We start from the raw sequence: 24290 nt of genomic DNA, 5'->3' as shown, positions 1-24290 counted from the left end.
TATAAAGGTAGGAAAGGAAAAATCAAAATATAATTATCTACATAGAAAACTGGAGTCTACAAATAAATTATAAAAGTTAGGAAGTTTAGTAAGTTCACTGAATGTAGGCTTCTAGAGTCAACTGCTTTTCTTTCTACATTAATAACAAACAGAAAAGTCGTCCTAAAACATGATACCAGTTAGAATAAAAATGACAGCAAAATATGTGTATATATGTGTATAGCAAAAGAGAGGCCAAACTTCATGGAGAAAATTTAAAAATTTTATGGAAAGCCAAAGTAGAGCTAAATAAATGGGAGAAAAGTACCATGTTCCTGGCTAGATTGACTTGATATTATTTACATATCAATTTTCCCTACTGATATGTAAATTTAATGAAACTTTCAACTAGTTTGCATTTCAACTAAAATGCAACTCCAATGAAAATTTCAACAGGATTTTTTTTAGTAGAATTTGATAAAAGTAATTCTAAAATTTGCATGAAAGAGCAAATAGCCAAGAATAGCCAGAAGAGAAACAAGGTGGGTGAACTTGCTCTACCAGATTTCAAGTCTTATTATAAAGCTAGAGTGATTAAGACAATGTGGGTTTAAGAACAGAGATGGACAAATAGACTAGTGAAACAGAATAGAGGACCTAGAAACAGATCCACACATATATGGAAACTTGATAATTCACAGAATTGGCACTGCTCGTCAGTGGGGAAAGGAAGAACTTTTTTAAAAATGGGAACAATTGGTTATCTAAATAGAAACACATGATATTGAATCCCAATTCCAAATGAATTAAAAATATCAATATGGAGCTTCCCTGGTGGCGCAGTGGTTGAGAGTCTGCCTGCCAATGCAGGGGACACGGGTTCGAACCCTGGTCTGGGAGGATCCCACATGCCACGGAGCAACTAGGCCCGTGAACCACAACTACTGAGCCTGCGCGTCTGGAGCCTGTGCTCCGCAACAAGAGAGGCCGCGATAGTGAGAGGCCCGCGCACCGCGATGAAGAGTGGCCCCCGCTTGCCACAACTAGAGAAAGCCCTCGCACAGAAACGAGGACCCAGCACAGCCATAAATAAATAAACAAACAAACTAACAAACAAATAAATAAATAAAATTTAAAGAAAAATCAATATGAAAGTAAAAAACTTAAAACACTTTTAGGGAAAAAAATTGGGCAATATCTTCACCACCTCACGGTGGGAAAAGATTTCTTAATATACTGAAAGTATAAACCCTAAGCAAAAATTAATATATTTGCTCCATTAAGATGGAGAATCTTTGTTCATCAAAGTTGAAAGGATAAGCCTTAAAGTGGGAGAATATGATTGCAACACAAATAACCAACAAATGATTGGTAGCACCCAGCATAAATAAAGGACTCCAATGAATCAAAAATAAGATTACCCATTAAAAATTGGTAAAATAAATACTCATCTTGTAGAAGAGGAAACAGATGTGTAAAAGATATGTGAAAAGATGCTCAACTTTATTAGAAGTCAGTGAAGTACAAGTAAAAGCTGCAGTGAGAACAAGCGTTGGTGAGGAATGTGGAGTTGATGGAAATGTCAGTAGTACAACAGTTTTGGAAAACAGTTTGATGTAATATATTAAAAGTTCAAGGTGGGTATTACCTAAGGCCCAGAAATTTCACTGTTAAATCCATACCCCTAGAGAAAATCCTGCACGTGTATTAGAGACATAGATTGGAATATTGATAGTCTTTTTACTTCTAATGGCTCCAAACTGGAAACTACCCAAACGTCTTTTAGCAGTAGGATGTTTAAATAAAATGTGCTAAGTTCATACGAGATACTATGCAGCAGTGAAATGAATAAACCATAGCTATAATTATCAATATGGATGAATCTCAAAAGCGTAATGTTAAGGAAAAAAAAAATTAAAGGTTCAAAACAGGCAAAACAAAACCATACATCATTTAAGGATATAACATATGTGCAATAGTTATAATAAGGGAATGATGAACACAAAATCAGAGCAGTGGTTTCCTCTGGGGGGTGGCGGTGAGGGGATGATGTAGAAAGGCAGGGGCCCCCAGGGCACATGGTTGTCAGAGGTGCTGCTAATATTTTCTTAAGCTTGGTGGTAGGTTTGTTATGTCTTCCTTTCATTTCTTTAAATGGTATGCATATATGTTCTATACACTCATTTGTTGTATATTTCCTAATTCAGATGATTTTTTAAAAGCCCTGGGCTAAGTCCCAAGCACATTTTCTACAGAGCAGCTCCCCACCTTCTTTAATAATCACTTTATTCTTCCTGTCAAAACTCCCACTCCCAGTCTTACAATGCTTTTATCCAAGGAAGGGAAGAGGAATATCTGCCACACAGCTCCACCCTGGTATGGAATGTTATTCTACCACCCACTAGTCTTTTCCTGTCTGTGATAGATTTACTTCACTCACCGTTATACAGACCCTTTAATAAATCCCCAGGGTAGCTCCCCTGTCTTCCCATTTCTCTCTGCATTGTCCTGGAAGCTTCTTAGGATCTTTGTCTCACTAAGTTGGAGATGAATACATATGGGATGCTCTGCTGATTTGTGTATGTGAATATATGTGTTTTTAATTGCAAAGGAAAAACACATAAATAGTGTATAAAGAGGGTGAAAGTGCCCTTTTTCCTGCTTTTAAAGACCTCCTCATGATTTGGTGTGTTTTCTTCTATACTGGTTGCTATAGCTGATTAACTGATTTTTCTGTCTAATAATTTTGAGAATTTACTAATGAGTTAAGCCCAGGGATGAACTTCTCTGTCCTGGGCTGACTCCCTTGTTTTTCAGGTCCCAGGGAATTAATAAAGCTTTGTTCTTTTATCTGGCCTACTACCATTTTTTTTTTTTTTCTCCCTGGGTCTTCACTTGCTTTCTTATCTTCCCACAGAATAAGTAAACTAAGATAATCCATTTCAATCAAGAGATTACTGTCAGTTATTCTAGAAAATAAGAATAACATCACAAACATGAGGAAAGAACAGAGATTCTAGAAATGTGAAAAGGGCAATATCTAATCATTATGTAATGCTTACTAAATACCAGACACTATTCTAAGTACTTTATTTGCATATACTAATTTATTCTCCACAATGACCTTATGAGATGGGTACTATTATTACTCCTGTTTTTACAGATGAGAACACTGAGTCACAGAAAGGTTAGATAACTTGCTACATAATCATATGACAGAGCCAGAACTCAAACCCAGGCAGAGTGACACCAGAATTCATGCTCTTAACTGCTAGGCTATACTTTGTTGGCGATGAGAACTTCTTGACACCCTTTGTTAGAAGGTATCAAGTAGGTCCGGGTTCTTATTCTTTTATTCCACAGGAGAGTTCTTCAATATATCAGATCCTCTTTCTTCCCTATGGGATACCTTCTCTGCCCTCTTTTCCAGTTCATTCAGACATTCTCTACACTCTGGTGTTAGGGCAACTCTAGGTTGTGACTCCCAATTTAATATGCCTCCTCTTTTTGCAGAATAATAGCTAAAATTTTATTTGGCACATTCAAGGCAATTTTACCAGCTGTCTGTCTCCTGATTTTTTTTAAAAACATCTTTATTGGAGTATAATTGCTTTACAATGTTGTGTTAGTTTCTGCTGTATAACAGAGTGAATCAGCTATATGCATACATATATCCCCATATCCCCTCCCTCTTGCGTCTCCCTCCCACCCTCCCTATCCCACCACCCCTCTAGGTGGTCACAAAGCACCGAGCTGATCTCCCTGTGCTATGTGGCTGCTTCCCACTAGCTATCTATTTTACATTTGGTAGTGTATATATGTCCATGCCACTCTCTCACTTCATCCCAGCTTACCCTTCCCCCTCCCCATGTCCTCAAGTCCATTCTCTATGTCTGTGCCTTTATTCCTGTCCTGCCCCTAGGTTCATCAGAACCATTTTTTTTTTAAGATTCCATATATATGTGTTAGTATACGGTATTTGTTTTTCTCTTTCTGACTTACTTCACTCTGTATGACAGACTCTAGGTCCATCCACCTCACTACAAATAACTCAATTTCGTTTCTTTTTATGGCTGAGTAATATTCCATTGTATATATGTGTCACATCTTCTTTATCCATTCATCTGTCGATGGGCACTTAGGTTGCTTCCATGTCCTGGCCATTGTAAATAGTGCTACAGTGAACATTGTGGTGCATGACTTTTTTTTTTTTTTTTTTTTTTTTAAATTATATGATGTAAATTTATTAAATAGCTAGATCATTTCCAAATAAGACAAAGTATGGTACATTAATTATTGAACATAGGTTTATCTACTTTTGGCTTCCTATTACAAAGGAATTAAAAGATAAATTTGTGTTTGTTAGTAAACATGTCTTGTGCTTTGAAAAATGGTACAAGAAACATATTATGGAAATTATAAAAAAATATTAGTCTGCCAATTCACAAAAATGCTAATGTAAAAGACAGTTCATAATTGCTTCCTTAGTTTTCATTAAAAATTAAGGTTTCTAAGGGTTAAGAATTCTAATTAATATATGTAATTAATATTACTAAAAATAATAAGGGAAACAATTATGTATGCAAGGAAAATAAAATGCATTTTTGGGTAAGAAAATTATGAGGTATGGAGATGCATTTTTTTTTTTTTTTTACATGGATGACCACAACAAAAGCAACAATGATTGCAATTACCAAACATGAAACACACTCATACTATGTCATAATATTGACATTCAGTCCAGTAATCCTTCACTGTAACAGCTCCTTTACTTTGCAGTGAAAATTGATTTGTATATTCTTTGCCTCTGAGTCCTTGTGGGATTTTTTTTTTTTTTTAAATTCAGACAGTAAGTCACACAAATTATACTCATCCTCATCAGTTCACTCAGTCCCATGTAATTAATTTTTTTTTTCCTCTTGATCTTTTGTTAGCACTTTTATGAGTTCATCAGTTTTTCATTAGAGTTCTGAAAATGCTTATTCATTCAGTTCAGCAGTACAGTCAGTTACCAAAAACCTGTACTTGTCAGAGTCTTTTCCAAGAATTTCTTGAAGATGAAACCCTTTTATAGGAACATATTTGCAAAATCATCAGAGTACACCCAGAACTGTCTGTAAATGACAAAAGACTTAAAAATGACCACGGTTAAAGATTTGATGAAAGTTCATAATAATGCAGTTGACAAGAAAATTAGTTATTTCTGAGATATACATTTTAAAGTAATAACTAGGATTATTACTTATAACATTATACCAGAACATATAAGATTTTTAGAAATTTCATGCAATGTGTGAAACATTTATATTAACATATTTCCATACATATTTCCATACAAATACAAATATAAGATTTTTAGAAATTTCATGTAATGTCTGAAACATTTATATTAACATATTTCCATACAAATACAAATATAAGATTTTTAGAAATTTCATGTAATGTCTGAAACATTTATATTAACATATTTCCATACAAATAACCCAATGAAAGTTTAGTATTAGTCGTTTTGTTTGTTTTTTTATACTGCAGGTTCTTATTAGGCATCAATTTTATACACATCAGTGTATACATGTCAATCCCAATCGCCCAATTCAGCACACCACCATCCCCACCTCACCGCAGTTTTCCCCCCTTGGTGTCCATATGTCCATTCTCTACATCTGTGTCTCAACTTCTGCCCTGCAAACTGGCTCATCTGTACCATTTTTCTAGGTTCCACATACATGCATTAATATACGATATTTGTTTTTCTCTTTCTGACTTACTTCACTCTGTATGACAGTCTCTAGATCCATCCACGTCTCAACAAATGACTCAATTTCGTTCCTTTTTATGGCTGAGTAATATTCCATTGTATATATGTACCACAACTTCTTTATCCATTCGTCTGTTGATGGGCATTTAGGTTGCTTCCATGACCTGGCTATTGTAAATAGTGCTGCAATGAACATTCGGGTGCATGTGTCTTTTTGAATTACGGTTTTCTCTGGGTATATGCCCAGTAGTGGGATTGCTGGGTCATATGATAGTTCTATTTTTAGTTTTTTAAGGAAACTCCATACCGTTCTCCATAGTGGCTGTATCAATTTACATTCCCACCAACAGTGCAAGAGGGTTCCCTTTTCTCCACACCCTCTCCAGCATTTATTGTTTGTAGATTTTTTGATGATGGCCATTCTGACCGGTGTGAGGTGATACCTCATTGTAGGTTTGATTTGCGTTTCTCTAATGATTAGTGGTGTTGAGCATCTTTTCATGTGTTTGTTGGCAATCTGTATATCTTCCTTGGAGAAATGTCTATTTAGGTCTTCTGCCCATTTTTGGATGGGGTTGTTTGTTTTTTTGATATTGAGCTGCATGACCTGCTTGTATATTTTGGGGATTAATCCTTTGTCAGTTGCTTCATTTGCAAATATTTTCTCCCATTCTGAGGGTTGTCTTTTTGTTTTGTTCATGGTTTCCTTTGCTGTGCAAAAGCTTATAAGTTTCATTAGGTCCCATTTGTTTATTTTTGTTTTTATTTCCATTTCTCTAGGAGGTGAGTCAAACCGGATCTTGCTGTGATATATGTCATAGAGTGTTCTGCCTATGTTTTGCTCTAAGAGTTTGATAGTGTCTGGCCTTACATTTAGGTCTTTAATCCATTTTGAGTTTATTTTTGTGTATGGTGTTAGGAAGTGTTCTAATTTCATTCTTTTACATGTAGCTGTCCAGTTTTCCCAGCACCACTTACTGAAGAGTCTGTCTTTTTTCCATTGTATATTCTTGCCTACTTTATCAAAGATAAGGTGACCATATGTGCGTGGGTTTATCTCTCGGCTTTCTATCCTCTTCCATTAATCTATATTTCTGTTTTTGTTCCAGTACTATACTGTCTTGATTGCTGTAGCTTTGTAGTATAGTCTGAATTCCGAGAGCCTGATTCCTCCAGCTGCGTTTTTCTTTCTCAAGACTGCTTTGGCTATTCGGGGTCTTTTGTGTTTCCGTACAAATTGTACAGTTTTTTGTTCTAGTTCTGTGAAAAATGCCATTGGTAGTTTGATGGGGATTGCATTGAATCTGTAGATTGCTTTGGGTAGTATAGTCATTTTCACTATGTTGATTCTTCCAATCCAAGAACATGGTATATCTCTCCATCTGTTGTATCATCTTTAATTTCTTTCATCAATGTCTTATAGTTTTCTCCATCTCCCTCTGCTATATTTTGGAAGAGTTTGAGAAGGATAGGTGTTAGCTCTTCTGTAAATGTTTGATAGAATTTGCCTGTGAAGCCATCTCGTCTTGGGCTTTTGTTTGTTGGAAGATTTTTAATCACAGTTTCAATTTCAGTGCTTGTGATTGGTCTGTTTATATTTTCTATTTCTTCCTGGTTCAGTCTCGGAAGGTTGTGTTTTTCTAAGAATTTGTCCATTTCTTCCAGGTTGTCCATTTTATTGGCATATAGTTGCTTGTAGTAATCTCTCATGATCCTTTGTATTTCTATAGTGTCAGTTGTTACTTCTTCTTTCTCATTTCTAATTCTGTTGATTTGATTCTTCTCCCTTTTTTTCTTGATGAGTCTGGCTAATGGTTTATCAATCTTGTTTATCTTCTCAAAGAACCAGCTTTTAGTTTTATTGATCTTTGCTATTGTTTCTCTCATTTCTTTTTCACTTATTTCTGATCTGATCTTTATGATTTCTTTCCTTCTGCTAACTTTGTTTTTTTGTTGTTGTTGTTGTTCTTCTTTCTCTAATGCTTTAGGTGTAAGATTAGGTTGTTTATTTGAGATGTTTCTTGTTTCTTGGCGTAGGATTGTACTTCCCGCTTAGAACTGCTTTTGCTGCATCCCATAGGTTTTGGGTTGTCGTGTTTTCATTGTCATTTGTTTCTAGGTATTTTTTGATTTCCTCTTTGATTTCTTCAGTGATCTATTGGTTATTTAGTAGCCTATTGTTTAGCCTTCATGTATTTGTATTTTCTACAGACTTTTTCCTGTAATTGATACCTAGTCTCATAGCGTTGTGGTCGGAAAAGATACTTGATACAATTTCAGTTTTCTTAAATTTACCAAGGCTTGATTTGTGACCCAAGATATGGTCTATCCTGGAGAATGTTCCATGAGCACTTCAGAAGAAAGTATATTCTGTTTCTTTTGGATAGAATGTCCTATAAATATCAATTAAGTCCATCTTGTTTGATGTGTCATTTAAGCTTGTGTTTCCTTATTTATTTTCATTTTGGATGATCTGGCCATTGGTGAAAGTGGGGTGTTAAAGTCCCCTACTATTGTTGTGTTACTGTCGATTTCCTCTTTTATGGCTGTTAGCATTTGCCTTATGTATTGAGGTGCTCCTATGTTGGGTGCATAAGTATTTACAGTTGTTATATCTTCTTCTTGGATTGATCCCTTGATCATTATGTAGTGTCCTTCTTTGTCTCTTGTAATAGTCTTTATTTTAAAGTCTATTTTGTCTAATATGAGAATTGCTATTCCAGCTTTCTTTAGATTTCCATTTGCATGGAATATCTTTTTCCATCCCCTCACTTTCAGTCTGTATGTGTCCCTAGGTCTGAAGTGGGTCTCTTGTAAACAGCATGTGTACGGGTCTTGTTTTTGTATCCATTCAGCCAGTCTGTGTCTTTTGGTTGGAGCATTTAATCCATTTACATTTAAGGTAATTATTGATATGTATGTTCCTATTACCATTTTCTTAATTGTTTCAGGTTTGTTTTTGTAGGTCTTTTCCTTCTCTTGTGTTTCCTGCCTAGAGAAGTTCCTTTAGCATTTGTTGTAAAGCTGGTTTGGTGCTGCTGAATTCTCTGAACTTTTGCTTATCTGTAAAGGTTTTAGTTTCTCCATCAAATCTGAATGAGATCCTTGCTGGGTAGAGTAATCTTGGTTGTATGTTTTCCCCTTTCATCACTTTAAATATGTCCTGCCACTCCCTTCTGGTTTACAGAGTTTCTGCTGAAAAATCAGCTGTTAACCTTATGGGGATTCCCTTGTATGTTATTTGTTGCTTTTCCCTTGCTGCTTTTGATACTTTTTCTTTGTATTTAATCTTTGATAGTTTGATTAATATGTGTCTTGGTGTGTTTCTCCATGGATTTATCCTGTATTGGACTCTCTGTGCTTTCTGGACTTGATTGACTATTTCCTTTCCCATGTTAGGGAAGTTTTTGACTATAATCTCTTCAGATATTTTCTCAGACCCTTTCTTTTTCTCTTCTTCTTCTGGGACCCCTATAATTTGAATGTTGGTACATTTAATGTTGTCTCAGATGTCTCTGAGACTGTCCTCAATTCTTTTCATTCTTTTTTCTTTATTCTGCTCCCTGGCAGTTATTTCCACCATTTTATCTTCCAGCTCACTTATCTGTTCTTCTGCCCTAGTTATTCTGCTATTTATTCCTTCTAGAATATTTTTAATTTCAGTAATTGTGTTGTTCATCACTGTTTGCTCTTTAGTTCTTTTAGAAAACGTTTTGTTAAACGTTTCTTGTATTTTCTCCATTCTGTTTCCGAGATTTTGGATCATCTTTACTATCATTACTCTGAATTCTTTTTCAGGTAGGTTCCCTATTTCGTCTTCATTTATTTGGTCTTGTCGGTTTTTACCTTGCTCCTTTGTCTGTAACATATTTTTTTTGTCGTTTCTTTTTTTTTTTTTTTTTTTTTTGATGGGTGGTGCTGTGTTCCTGTCTTACTGATTGTTTGGCCTGAGACATCCAGCACTGGAGTTTGCAGGCAGTTAGATAGAGCTGGGTCTTGGTGCTGAGATGAGGACCTCCGGGAGGCCTCACTCCGATTGATATTCCCTGGTGTCTGAGGTTCTCTGTTAGTCCAGCAGTTTGGACTTGGAGCCCCCACCACAGGAGCTCGGGCCCAACTTCCGGCCTGGGAAGCAAGATCCCGCAAGCTTTTCTGCCTATGCCCACGGCCCCTGCAGCTCCTTCAGACGTATGTGGGGAGCAGGCCCTAGCTCTGGGAGCACTCAGCCATGGGAGTTGCCACGCTTCTCCTGATTCTTAACATAATCCTGGGAGGAAAGAGGCTGTGTAGTGACTGAGAGAAAACTTACTGCCTTTGTGACCTTGGGCAAATTCTTAACCTTTTCATATTTCAGGTTCTTAATCTGTAAGATGAGGGTAGTAACAGTATCTACCTCACAGAGACGTAAGCATTGATTGAATCAGTACATGTAAAGCACATCAGATAGCGTCTGCTGTTGTTGTGCTTAACGTTAAATGTTAACTAGTCTTATTTTTTGCTTGATAAGGAAATTGAAGTTTGGTCTCACTTTTGTTAAACTGTGTTTAAGTATGTCTATGTAGAAAGCAAGACTGAAAAGAATTATGCCAAGTTGCTGACAAGGTAGTGGGATTATGGGTGACTTTTATTTCTTTGGGCTTTCCTATATTACCCCTTCCCGTTTTTAAAAACAATCAACATGTATAACTTTTTGGCCCTCCCTTTTAAAAAGTTTGAAAATAATCTTAGGACATATATAGACCTTTTTTTTGTATAAATTTATTTATTTATTTATTTATTTATTTTTAAAAAATTATTATTTATTTATTTTTGGCTGTGTTGGGTCTTCATTGCTGCACGCGGGCTTTCTCTAGTTGCAGTGAGCAGGGGCTACTCTTCGTTGTGGCATGCGAGCTTTTCATTGTGGTGGCTTCTCTTGTTGCAGAGCGTGGGCTCTAGAGCATAGGCTCAGTTGTTGTGGCGCACAGGGTTAGTTGCTCCGCGGCATATGGGATCTTCCCGGACCAGGGCTTGAACCCGTGTCCCCTGCGTTGGCAAGCAGATTCTTAGCCACTGTGCCACCAGGGAAGTCCCATATGTAGACCTTTTAATAAGAAATTTTATAAATTGACTTGGCTCCTCCAAATTCAATTTGAAATGCATACCTGTATTTGGACTGAATATTTTCCAGAATGCTTTGAGTAAAAGGAAGATAGCCACACCTAATTATGCACTGGGGAGGATGCTTGTAGTGAAAGCAAAATGTGTGTTTCAGAACTGAACAATAGTTGGTATTTTAGCCTAATTGCAGGATCTTTTCTTTACAATTGAAAACTCTAAACTTTATAAAGGATTTAATAAAAACAACTTAAACTTCTTTTCTCCAGAGTCTCTTCCAACATGGTTGTTTGGAACAGTCAGTGGTGGTCAAGTTCTCTGTTCTCCAGGTGATACTAAGAGTTCCCTAGGATGTATCAGGTGTGGAGAAGGACTAAGCTGGTGCTCATAGTATTCATATTTGTTTCCCTGCTTCCCATAACCCATAGTTATCCCCAAATTCAACCATAGAAACACTTCTTTGATGGACTACCTAGTAATTTTAGGTAATATTTTATTTTGAAGAAAGTATTTTTCCCTCCAAAAACAAAAACACTCAAAAAACCCAGGAAGATTGAAAAGCTCCACTAAAGTAAAGAGTATGGGGTGGACTTTGGTGTCAGATAAATCTGGGTTCAAATTCTAAACTAGGCCGCTTCTTAGCTGTGTAAGCCAAGTACTTAATTTCACTCAGCCTCAGTTTTCTTGTCTTGAATAGTATGTAAGGATTAAATAAGAGAGCTAATGATAATATGCCTCTGAGTACTTAAACTGGGTACTATATTAAACATGATACTGCATCATTTTCTTTAATCCTCTTGTCAGTTGAGAAGTCAGAAGCAGCGAAGTCAGGTTGGCTAAGTGGTGAAGAGGCTAGGCTCTTGAGTCAGAGTATCTGGATTTAAATCTTAAATCTCCTACTCTTCTTGATGTCTAATTTCCTTACTCTCCATGCTGTCTAGTTTTATCATTTGTGAAATGGGGATGATATTAGTACCTATTTCATTGGGATTTTGTGGGGCATTATAATGTAGTACTTAAAAGTGTGGTCTCTGCCAGCATTATCCTGATACCAAAGCCAGATAAGGACACTATAAGGAAAAAAACCAAACCAAACCAAAACGACAACAGCAAAAAACTATAGGCCAATATCCCTGATGAATACAGATGCAAAAATTATTAACAAAATACTAGCAAACTGAATTCAGTAGCACATTAAATGGATCGTACACCATGATCAAGTGGGATTTATCCCTGGGTTGCAAGGATGGTTCAATATATGCAAATCAATAAATGTGATACACCACATTAATAAAATGAAGGAATAATTATATAATCATCACAATAGGTGCAGAAGAAGCATCTGACAAAATTTAACATTCTTTCGTGATTGAGTATATAAAGAATGTACCTCAACATAATAAAGGCCATATATTATAAGCTCACAGCTAACATCATTCTCAACAGTGAAATGTTGAAAGCTTTTTCTCTAATGTCAGGAACAAGACAAGGGTGTCCATTCTCACCACTCCTATTCAACATAGTACTGGAAGTGTTAGCCAGAGCAATCAGGCAACAAAAAGGCATAAAAGGCATCAAAGTCAGAAAAGAAGAAGTAAAATTATCTCCATTTGCAGTTAACATGATCTTATATATAAGGAAATTCTAAGACTCCACCAAAAAACTGTCAGAACTAATAAACAAATTCCTAAAGTTGCAGGATAAAAAAATCAACATGCAGAAATTGGTGTTGTGTTTCTATACACTAAAAACAAAATATCTGAAAAAGAAATAAAATGGTACCATTTACAGTAGCATCAAAAATGATAAAATACTTAAGAATAAATTTAACCAAGGAGGTGAAAGATCAGTACACTGAACACTCTAAAACTTTGATGAAAGAAATTGAAGAAGACACAAGTAAATGGAAAGATAAGCCATGTTCATAGGTCAGGAGAATTAGTATTAAAATGTCCATACTACCCAAAGCTATCTATAGCTTCAGTGAAATTCCTATCAAAATTCCAATGGCATTTTTAACAGAAATAGAAAAACAATCCTGAAATTTGTATGGAAGCACCAAGACCCCAACTAGCCAAGGCATCCTGAGAAACAGGAAAAAAGATGGAGGCATCACACTTCCTGATTTCAAACTATACTACAAAGCTATAGTAATTAAACAGTATGGGACCGGCATTAAAATAGACACATGGTCCAGTGGAACAAAATCCAGAGCCCATGCATACATAGTAAACTAATATTTGACAAGGGAGCCAAGAATACTCAATGAGTAAAGGATAGCTTCTTCAATAAATGATTTGGGAAAACTGGATAATCACATGTAAAAGAATGAAATGGGACCCCTATCTTATACCACTCACAAAAATTAACTTGAAATGGATTAAAGACTTAAGTGTAAGACCCGAAGCCATAAAACTCCTAGACAAAAACATAGGGAAAAAATCTCCTTGACTTGGTCTTGGCAATGCTTTTGGGATATGACATCAAAAGCACAAGTAACAAAAGCAAAAATGGACAAGTTGGACTACATCAATCTAAAAGGCTTCTGTACAGCAAACAATCTGGTTTAAAAATGAGCAGAGGAACTGAATAGACATTTTTCAAAAGACATACAGATGGCCAACAGGTACATGAAAAAATGCTTAAAATCACCAATCACCAGGGAAATTCAAGTCAAAACTACAAAGAGCTATTACCTCACATCTGTTAAAATTGACTGTCATCAGAAAGATAAGTGTTGGTGGGGATGTAGAGAAAAGGGAATGCTTGTGCACTGTTGGTGGGAATGTAAGTTGGTGCAGCCACTATGGAAAAGAGTATGAAGATTCCTCAAAAAATTTAAAAAATAGAACTACCATATGATCCAGCAATCCCACTTCCTTCATAGAAGGAAGATCAACTAATCTCAGGTAGCTACACAGATACTTTCTATCACATTATCCTATTTTAATATTTTGCATAGCATTTACATTAATTTTTTTTTTTTAACCTATGTGTGTGATTATTGTGTCTCTCCTCACCCCACTAGAATATAAGCTCCATGAGAGTATGGGCCTTTTCTTTCTTGTTCATTGCTGTTTCATCACTGCCTAGAATTTTGTTTGACATATGATAGGTGTGCAACAAATATATTTTGTACAATTGGATTATTGTTATTTTGATAGACTGTAAATAGAATAAGGGCAGGATTGTGTTAGTCTTGTTCAGTGATGCATCCTCAGGACCTGGATTCTAGGAAATTTTCAAAATTTGGAAGATAATATTATAGATGAGGAAATTTAGAGAGATTAAGTACATTTCCCTAGGTCATTTAGTTAGTAACGGAAGAGCCAAGGCTCAAACTCAGGCCTTCCTGACTCTAAATTATTAATACCATAACATGTAAAGTGCTTGGCACATAGTTGCTGCTCAAAGGGCAAGTCCCTTCCTCTTCTCTTAATTCACTATTCTGGTCTTTGTTAATATATTTATATAAATCATTTCAAAGTTATACACGATGGACAGGTACCATTTGGGATTTATATTTTTCATGTAACATTCTTTAAATATTTTTATATGTCACTATAGTTCAGGTACTAATTTTCTAGGACATTTTGAAGATTTGTATTTGTTTCAACCAGCTTAACTTGTCACCTTTTATATTTTATTTCAGGGCCTGGAATCAAGTGTTAAAGCTCTTGGTATTTCGTTTACTTTGAGTCTGCAACAAAACTGAGAGAAGTATAAAACATAAATTATAGTGGTCCTTCTAAAGTATAAACAAGTATGGTTCATGTACCATTTTGTACAACCTACACACTGTGCTAGGCAGTGGAGTGGAATGCACAGTGAAGAAGATGCTGTCTCTACTCTCACAGCAGCTCAAGTCACAGTAGAGGAATCTAGACCTGAAGTGCTTTGGTTTTATGTGGATTCTTTGAATGTAATGATCCACCTTCTCCTACTTTTTCCTGCCTTTAAGATTTGTTGAAATATCTGGAGGGCTTATAGAACTGTGTGCCCTGGATAACTGCCCTCAGGTAAACTTAGAATTGTTATTAGTGGAAATGTTGTCCTGAGGAGGGATGCAAGATGATTTGCTCCTTGTCTTTGGGTTGAAGCATTAAAACTATCAATTAATTTAGTGTATTAGGCTAGTGTAGTATGCTGGGCTTAATTTTCTTGGCCATTGTGATACAGCTTTAAAAAAAAAGTATTGAGATAAAATTTAAGCAGGTTGCTTTTATCTTTTATTTTTAGATCACCACACTTATTAATCATAAAGATAATACCAAAAAGTCTGATAAAACTCTGCAAGCAATTCAGCGTGTAGGACAAGCCGTCAACTTGGCAGTTGGAAGATTTGTTAAAGTAGGGGAAGCTATAGCCAATGAAAACTGGGACTTGAAAGAAGAAATAAATATTGCCTGTATTGAAGCTAAACAAGCAGGTATGTTAAAGCCTATTTATACCAGTTTTATTGCTTTGGATATCATGACAAATTATTGTCTTATTTTGAGTAAAGATGTGTACTGAGTTTTAGCCCTGTTATTACTGATGCCTAGGTCATTAAAGCCCTAGATTAGCATCCAGGAATATTGAATTTCTCTTGGATTAAGTCCTAAATCTGAAACATTGAATTCTTTCACTGGGCAGGGTAGAAGCCCACCATCCTGGCCATCAGCCATTGAATGCAAGAGGTATAGAAGGAATGTGAGGCATGGACTCTACTGTCAAGGAGCATATTAGCCTATTTGCCATCATGTAGGAAATGGAAATAAAAATAAGCCTGTTCCTGTCTCTACAGCAGACAAATCTGACTTCAGATCTCCTGATGTCTCACAAGTCTCTGTGACTGGTGGCATAGAAGTTTGAGAGAACCTGGGGAGTTTTGATGGATACAGATAATTCAGCTTTGTTAAAGTGTCATTTATCCACCTATTCTTTAAATAAATATTTACTGAGTGCTGGCCATATGCCAGGCATTCTTCTAGACCAGAGGGATATGGCCGCGTAGAAATCAGTATAAAGTCTGCCCTCGTGGAGCTTGCATTCTAGTGAGGGAGACCATAAACAAATGAATAAATAGATATGTGCATAAGGACAGGTGGTGACAGTTATCATGGAGAAAATAGTAAAGCAGAATAAGGGTTAGGAGACCAAAGGAGGTATATTTTAGGGAGGGCAGGGTTTCTCAACTTTGATGCCGTTGACATTTTGGGCTTGATAATTCTTTGCTGGGGGTGCGGGCTACCCCGTGCATTGTAGAATCCCTAACTTCTACCTATCAGATGCCTGTAAATCCCTTCTTCCCCCATTGTGACAGCCAAAAATGTCTGGACATTGCCAAATGTCCTCTGAGGGATCAAAATGGACCCCCCAGTTGAGAACTACTGAAATCGGGGGGTGGAGTCAGGAAATCTCTCTAAGGAAGTAACACTGAAGCAGAGACTGCAATGAAGTGGGGACCCCAACTATATGAATATCTGGGGGAAGGACATTCCAGGCAAGGAGAAGAGCAAGAACAGGTATGGCTTTCTAGGCAAAGACAGGAACTTTGGGCTGTGTTCTAAGTGTCACAGTGGGGCTAGTGGAAGGTTTTGTGCAGGATGGTGACATAATCTCATTTATATTTTAAAAGGATCCCTGGTGGCTGCTGTAGGGAGAATAGATTTTAGGAGGTATGGGGGTGAAATCAGAGACCAGTTAGGAGGCTGTTGTAGTGGTTCAGGTGACAGACGATGGTGACTTAGACCCAGTGATAGCACTTGAGGTGGTGAAAAGCAGTTGCATTTGGTTATATTGAAAAGGTGGAGCTGGTAGGATTTGCTGATAGTTTGGATGTGGGATGTGATGGGAAGAAGAGTCATGGATAACTCCAAGTTTTGATGGGTAAATGGTGGTGCTCTTAATTGAGATGGACAACCCTGAGAGAGGAGCCAGGTATGTTTGGAGGGTCATCTTGGGGGGAAGGGCGTGGGTGAGATAAGGCCAAGTAATGTGGAGGGGCCAACCAGGCCCTAATGTTATATGAATGACTTCAGGTACTATTCTACACTTGATAGATTGAGGAATTTGGGGCCAGCTGAAAGACAATAATTTTGTGTTAGAAATCTTTCTGGTAGTATGGAGGAAATGAACAAATGAGGGTTGATTGAGAGAGAGTTGAGACTAAAGGCAGAGAGATTAATGTGGAAGCTTTTCCAGTAAACCAGGCTAAACCAAGACAGTGTGTTAGGGATATAAAAACCAGAAAGAGTACACTAAATATTCACTAAGGTATTTAAATGATAGAACTTGGTTATTGACTAAAGCAAAGGGAGGATTCTGAGTTGACTCTTGGGTTTCTAGCCATCACTAAGATATAGAATAGATTTTATGTAGGGAAGGGGGATGGCCTTATTCTATTCATAATTTATGTTTTGCCTACATATTAAAAGAGATTTAAGGGAATTCCCTGGCGGTCCAGTGGTTAGGACTCGGTGCTTTCACTGCTGTGGCCCGGGTGCAATCCCTGGTCAGGGAACTAAGATCCTGCAAGCCGTAGGGTGTAGCCAGAAAAAAAAAAAAAGAGAGAGAGATGTAAAACAGTTACAATTAAACATATGTTTAATAAACCCATTAAAATAGGAGATGAAAATAAATATACTAGAAACTTTGGCCAGCATTGTTACTCTAATTAAACATGAAATTTATCTTTGTACTTCCTGGAAAGCAAGACAAGAAATGTGGGAAAGGAGGGGTTATATAATTCTCATTGTTTGTTGAAAGGAAACAAACCAGCTTGTCAAGAGGAAAGTGACTTTTTTTCCTGGAACTAAATTGTGTGGGCACTTATACAACAGACGTTATTACATAACGCCGTGGACAATTCAACAGAAAACGTAGAGATGTTTTTCATGTTACTGTTTCTTAAGCAAACCCTTAATTAAAGCAAGAGTAAGGGTTTTTAAAAGAAAGGGCAGCCTGAGTCCTCACCTTATTGGCTTCGTAGCATGTCACTGTGCTCAGTGTAAGGTGAGAAGAGGATGTGTACACCTACCCCAGCTCCAGCAGACTGTGCTGCCCTGCAAGTCCTGTAAGCCTAGGAGCTCCATGCAGGTGTCTTTTGGATGCTGTCTGGTGTCATGGGCTGCACCTGTTGTCTCTTCTCATGTGAAGTGCCCTTTCCCTTCTTGAGAACTGCCTCTTACGGTCACTCAGATAAGATAATGAGAATGGTGCCTCCTGGAGTTATAGGATATGGAAGCCTTATTTTCTCTTAACATATACAAATTTAAGACTTAAGTCACTCCTGGAATGTTTCTAGCCCACTCAGCTCATAGTAGTCATTTTCTCCTTTGGACCATTTAATATTCATTTGAGGGGAATAATGTAAAGTAGTGATAAAGAACTGTGGCTTTGGAGTCAATCCCAACTCTTCCACTTGCTAGCAGTGTGATATTGGGCAAGCTACTAAACTTTTTTAAACCTCAGTTTTCTAATCTATAAAGTGGGGATATTGTTAGTGTTTATAGCAGTGTTTTGACATAATGCATGTATGCCTTTGGCACATAGAAAGTGCTCAATAAATATTAGTTGTCATTATAATGATTATTTCTAACTTTTCTTTCCCTGTGTTTGAACTTTTGCATTGTGTTTTTACTTTTTTCTAATTGAGGTATAATTGACATACAACATTATATTAGTTTCATGTATACAATGTAATGATTAGATATTTGTATATATTGTGAAATGCTCACCACAGTAGGTCTAGTTAACATTCACGCATAGTTACAAAATTTTTTTTTCTTGCAGTGAGAGCTTAAGATTTACTCTTTAGCAGCTTTCCAATATGCAGTACAGTATTATTAACTATGGTTGCCAGGCTCTGCATTACATCCCATGACTTATTTAGCTTATAACTGGAAGTTTGTACCTTTTGAGTCCACCCATTTTGTCCACCCCCCAGCTGTTTTCACTTTTTACTTGGCTTCTAGTCAAGTTTTACATTTTCTGTGGGCACTCAATAAATATTTGTACTTGACCGACTTTGAATTTTTGCTTTAAGACATAACACTAACTAGTTACATATAACAAGTTAAAAAATGACAACCGTGAAACTATAAGGCAGCTTTGTAACTTTTCCAGGGAACTAATTTATGAGCAGTCTATACTTGGAACAACTTTATAATGTTAAGGAAGCATTTAACTTTGTTGGTGGAGCTAACCAAATGTTACCATCCCACATACTTAGGGCTAAATGCCTGGGGTTTAGTCAGAAAAAGGAAAGGTTAAATAACGCCATATGGGCAAGCTCATATGTAACATCTTTGATGATTGAGAGCTACTGGAAAAAGTAACATTTTCCAGGGGCACAGAGGAAACATTTTTATACTTCTTGCTATTACAAAGTGATACTTTTCCTCTTGCTCCTTTCTCTGTACATTAAAGTTTAATTCTAACCTCTTTTTTCTCTTCATATTTGCTATATAAACTTTGTATTAGTTACCTATTGCTGTGTAACATATTAACCCAAACTTAGCAACTTAAAACCACAAACATTTTATTCCCTCACATAGTTTCTGAGGGTCAGAAATCAGGGAGTAGCTTAACCAGCTGCTTCTGGGTCAGCGTCTCTCATGAGGTTGCACTCAGGGTGTTGGCTGGGCCTGCAGGTTTGGCTGGACTGCGGGATCTGCTTTCAAGCTCCCTCTCTTGGTTATTGGCAAGCTTCACATTTTTGCTGGCTCTTGACCAGAGGCCCCTGATTCTCCCCATGTATGCCTCTCTGCAGTAGTGGCTGCGTACAACATGGTAAATGGCTTCCCTCAGAGAGAGAGAAAGCAACCAAGATGACAACCTCAGAGTCTTTAACAACCTAACGTTGGGTGTAACATACTGTCACTTCTGCCATACCAACCCTGGTATAATGTGGGAGGAGAGAACACAAGGATGAAAATACCAGGAGGTGGGGACCATTGGGAGCCATCTTGGAGGCTGGCTACCACAGACTTCGTCTGTTAGTAGAACTTCAGCTCTTGTCATGATGTGTAACCACTCCATATGTAATGGCTTATCTTTTGGGTTTTCCTGTATCATTTCAAATTCCTATTGTCTGAAACTAAATTTATCATCTCCCTTCCCATGCCCTTCTGACTTTTTTAAGTGACTTAGGTTTACAACCTTGAAGCCATTTTTTCCACTTTTCCTTTCCTTCTTATCACTGTTAAGGTCCTAATTTTATATTTTGTTCCCTCAGTATCTCCCAAATCATCTTTTTTATATTCCTATGGCTATCATCCTAGTAAGTTCCTTACTGCTTCACACCCATAATTAAAATAGCTGCCTGGTTAGTAGCCTGGCTCTGAATCTCTCCTTTCCAGTCCATTTTATATGCTTCTATCAGACTAATCTTCTGAATCCTGACTCATTATGTCATACCTTGTGATATGTCCATTAAAATTCAGATAATTTTTCTCGAGATCCTTAGCCTCTTGGGTGTATGTAATAATATTGACAAGAGGGCTTTTGTGAGAAAATCAATCCATTATGTACTCAGACTTATTTACGACTTAAAAATGATCTTGAACATTACAAGATGATGAAAAGTTTATTTTTTTAAACTTTTAAATTTAAACAGTAAGGTTTGGGAAAAAATTACAGTCTGGTTTCATTTGGGGGGACAAGAAATATTTGAATTGTTTTATTGATGGATAATTGCTATTACAGAAATCAAAAGATTTTCATAGCAACAATGAAGAAGAGACTTTTTCTAGAGGGTTGGGAGTTTATTTGGTAGAATGGTTTATTCCGGGCATCGTGAGAAGTATACATTCAAACAACAAGCCTGAGGGTCAGCCTGTGATTTGGGCTCTTAGGAGGAACACTTTTGTTTTCCCTGCCAGAGCCCAGGCTGACCAACAGATGAACTTGCTTATTGTTTCCCTCTGCCTAGAGAGGGATGGTTTTTCTAGGCCCACTTTTCACTGAGGATACCTCCTGCTGGGGCCCAAAGTCTTGTTTTCTGTCCCTGCGTATCCATAAAAACCCAAACCCCTTCAGGTTGTGGAGATGGGCAGGGACACCCACCCCCACCCCTGCCCCCCCGATGCTCCCTCTATCCCCTCAGCCCTAGCCAAAGCCTGGGCAGCTGCTTACTTCTCTGCTTTTAGGTTCTTCTTTGGTTATTGGCTCCTGGGATCTCTCTTACTTGGCCTTATAGAGCAGGAGGCTTTTGGGATCATGTAGTTTGCCATACCGCTGGAAACAAAAGTTATAATACTTTTCAAACTCGATAAATACAACAATTTTTCACAATTCTTAGGAATGTACCATTATTTTGCCATTAGAGAACCTTATATGATAATCCTTGGGTTCATCAAGAAGAAATTTTTTCTTATTCCCGAAATAAGACTCCAAAGTCGAGTTTCTACCCATTGAGCACATTATCTTAAAGATTAGAGAAAAGTCTGGATTTTAATTTGTGTGACTTATTCCCAATTTAACCCCCTCCCCCACCCTTTGCCTTTCTTCTTAGGAGAAACAATTGCAGCGCTTACTGATATGAGCAGCTTGAATCGTCCAGAATCTGATGGCCAGATCACAATTTTTACAGATAAAACAGGAGTTATAAAGGCTGCAAGATTACTTCTTTCTTCAGTGACAAAAGTGTTATTGCTGGCAGACCGAGTAGTCATTAAGCAGATAATAAGGTCAAGAAATAAGGTACTTACCTTTCTGATGTTTCTACTTGTGTCTTTCAGGGTTGTTCAAAAAGTTTTTTCTTCTTCTTTTTTTTTAGGTTAACTGCAGGTAATTTAGCAATGCTTATCTGGTTTTTTTTTTTTTTTAATTAATTAATTTATTTATTTATTTTTGGCTGTGTTGGGTCTTTGTTTCTGTACGAGGGCTTTTCTCTAGTTGCAGCGAGCGGGGGCCACTCTTCATCGCAGTGCGCGGGCCTCTCACTATGGCGGCCTCTCTTGTTGCGGAGCACAGGCTCCGGACACGCAGGCTCAGTAGTTGCGGCTCACGGGCCCAGTTGCTCCACGGCATGTGGGATCTTCCCAGACCAGGGCTCGAACCCGTGTCCCCTGCGTTGGCAGGCGGATTCTCAACCACTGCACCACCAGGGAAGCCCTGCTTATCTGTTTTAATTGTTTATTATTCTAATTGTCTGTAGTTTAAAAATGATGTTTCATCTATACCTGTAATTCCTAAATGTATATACTGGGCTCAAACTGTTGAATGCAAATAACATTTCTTCTCAGAAAACCATTATCTACTTGTTGAGGTTTATTGGTGAAAACTTTTCGTGTGTACAAATGTGGGAAGAAAAGCTGAGCACCATGACAATGTATGTAGTAGAAACCTAGCTGATAAAAATACTGAATTCCTCAGTGCCTTTTTTTCCCCAAGTCAGAGAGTAACAATTTATATGCTTAAGAAAAAGCCTAATTACCTGAAACCACAATTATCCACATTATAAAATTTCTGTATGCAAAGTTCCTAAATATTACTTAATAATCATAAAATTTAGAGAATAGATTTTAACTCTTCCAGTCTAGACCTCTTTCAGTCTCTCAGATAATGGCCATGCTTCTCCATCAACAGGGAAGCCAGGGTGTGTACAATTATTTATTTATTTATTTATTTAGCTGTGGGTCTTAGTTGCAGCAGGCGGGATCTTCGTTGTGGCATGCGGGATCTTTTAGTTGTGGCATGTGGACCTCTTTGTTGTGGCACGCGAACTCTTAGTTGCGGCATGCATGCGAGATCTATTTCCCCGACCAGGGATGAACCCGGGCCCCCTGCATTGGGAGCACGAAATCTTACCCACTGGACCACCAGGCAAGTCCCAATCACTTCTTTCCCTGGATAATCCCCTAGGCAAAGAGGAGGGCAGTCAGCCAGGGAAGGGATCATCCCACTGATTTGAGGACAAAACTAGCTGGCTAGTATTGAGTGAATTGAAAAGTGTAAGTTTAAAGAGAAAAAGAAATTGGAGAGGTGAATCGGACAGTGCTAGAGGAATAGGAACAAACCTTCCTCTCTTTGGAAGACGGAGGTTCTGCTCAGTGGTGGCAATCTGCCTTATCTACGTTAGTTGCCTAGGCTTCCTGAGCTGCCGGGGCAGATTAACATTCCAAATATCCATCATATCCTCATTAAATAAGTAAACACAGGCTATCTGTGTTTTCCTTACCTATCTTGGTCTGACTAAAACTAAACCAGTACTGTTATTTTAGGGAAAAGTATTTGAAAATATGTTTCACATCTATTTACTTTACTTCTAAATATCAAGAAAATACATAACGTTGTCTGCTGGCTGTGTTACAAACATGCTCTCTATCTACCCCTGGCTGCCCAAAGCTTCTTGGCAATTAACTTATTCACCACAGGCAGTTTCTGACTGATCCAAACTTTTCCTACTCTTGAAGTCCCTAATCGCCCTTTCCACTCCTCACTATGCGGGTGACCTTCCTTCCACTTTTCTGAGGAGGATGGAGTTCCCCCAGTTCTGGTTCACTGAACCTTAAAGCTTCTGTGTATCATCTTTTATCCTCATCCCCCTCCTACTTCTCTGAAGATTTGATTACCTTAGTCCTGCCCATTCCCACCTTCTCCAGACCTTGCTGCATAAATGATCTCTTGCATATTTAGTCATATCCTTTACTTTTTCCTTTAATTTCAAGTAAGCCCAAGTGTTCCCATCCTAAAAAGAAATCATTCCCTAGATGATTCTAACCTTTGAATCTGCATCTACTTCTCTGAGTTCTTTCTTCTCTGTCTTTTCCTGGGACTCTTTCTCAACTTTCCCCTAGAATTTAGAACTTCTCTTTTGTTCCTCTCTTGGCTCAGGTTTGATGTCTCAGTCTCTTTCACATCTAAACCTGATAATAAAATAATGTCTGTTTTGCAGGTTCTTGCAACTATGGAAAGACTGGAGAAAGTGAACAGCTTTCAAGAGTTTGTCCAAATATTCAGTCAATTTGGAAATGAAATGGTGGAGTTTGCACATCTTACTGGAGATAGACAAAATGTATGTGTTTACCATATTTAAAAATCTTGAGATACATGCATACTTTTCAATTTGGATAGAGGTGTGATCTTTGTGATCATTTGGGTTGGTTTGTTTGCTTATTAAATCTATAACCTTGCTCTTGAAAGCCTTTCATAAATAAGCCAGGATAAAGTAAATAGATCTGTATGCCTTTTTTTGCTCACAGATAACAGTTAAATATTTTCCCACCTCACACACTGGGAAAGGTCATACTTGCCTTCAAGGCCCAATTCAAGTACTTCCTCTCTCACAGAACTTTCCATTTGACTCTTCTACAAGGGCTCAGGCAAATAAATGAGTCATCATACATATCCTGATAGTATTTTGTTATATATCTCTTATTATTCTTTCTGTAATTTGTTATATATTATTCTGTTATTATATCTTTCCATAATTGTTCTATATTAGATTAATAGTAATGACCCAAGCATT

The 24290-nt window shown here is 37.4% G+C and overlaps 1 protein-coding gene across 3 annotated transcripts in view; it reads left to right on the top strand.

The window, feature by feature from the left end:
* CTNNAL1 (catenin alpha like 1) overlaps positions 1–24290 on the top strand; it is a 60502-nt gene that overhangs the window by 3297 nt on the left and 32915 nt on the right. For all 3 annotated transcript variants that reach the window (XM_059925255.1, XM_059925254.1, XM_059925252.1), the window contains exons 2-4: positions 15074–15263; positions 21333–21520; positions 23718–23837. In XM_059925255.1, the coding sequence (XP_059781238.1) occupies positions 15074–15263; positions 21333–21520; positions 23718–23837 (498 nt within the window). The remainder of the gene's footprint in view (positions 1–15073; positions 15264–21332; positions 21521–23717; positions 23838–24290) is intronic.

This window comes from Balaenoptera ricei, chromosome 6 (assembly GCF_028023285.1).
Source record: "Balaenoptera ricei isolate mBalRic1 chromosome 6, mBalRic1.hap2, whole genome shotgun sequence".
Lineage (NCBI taxonomy): Eukaryota > Metazoa > Chordata > Mammalia > Artiodactyla > Balaenopteridae > Balaenoptera > Balaenoptera ricei.
Note: the sequence above shows the minus strand (reverse complement) of the source record. Positions and strands in the feature narration are given on the sequence as shown.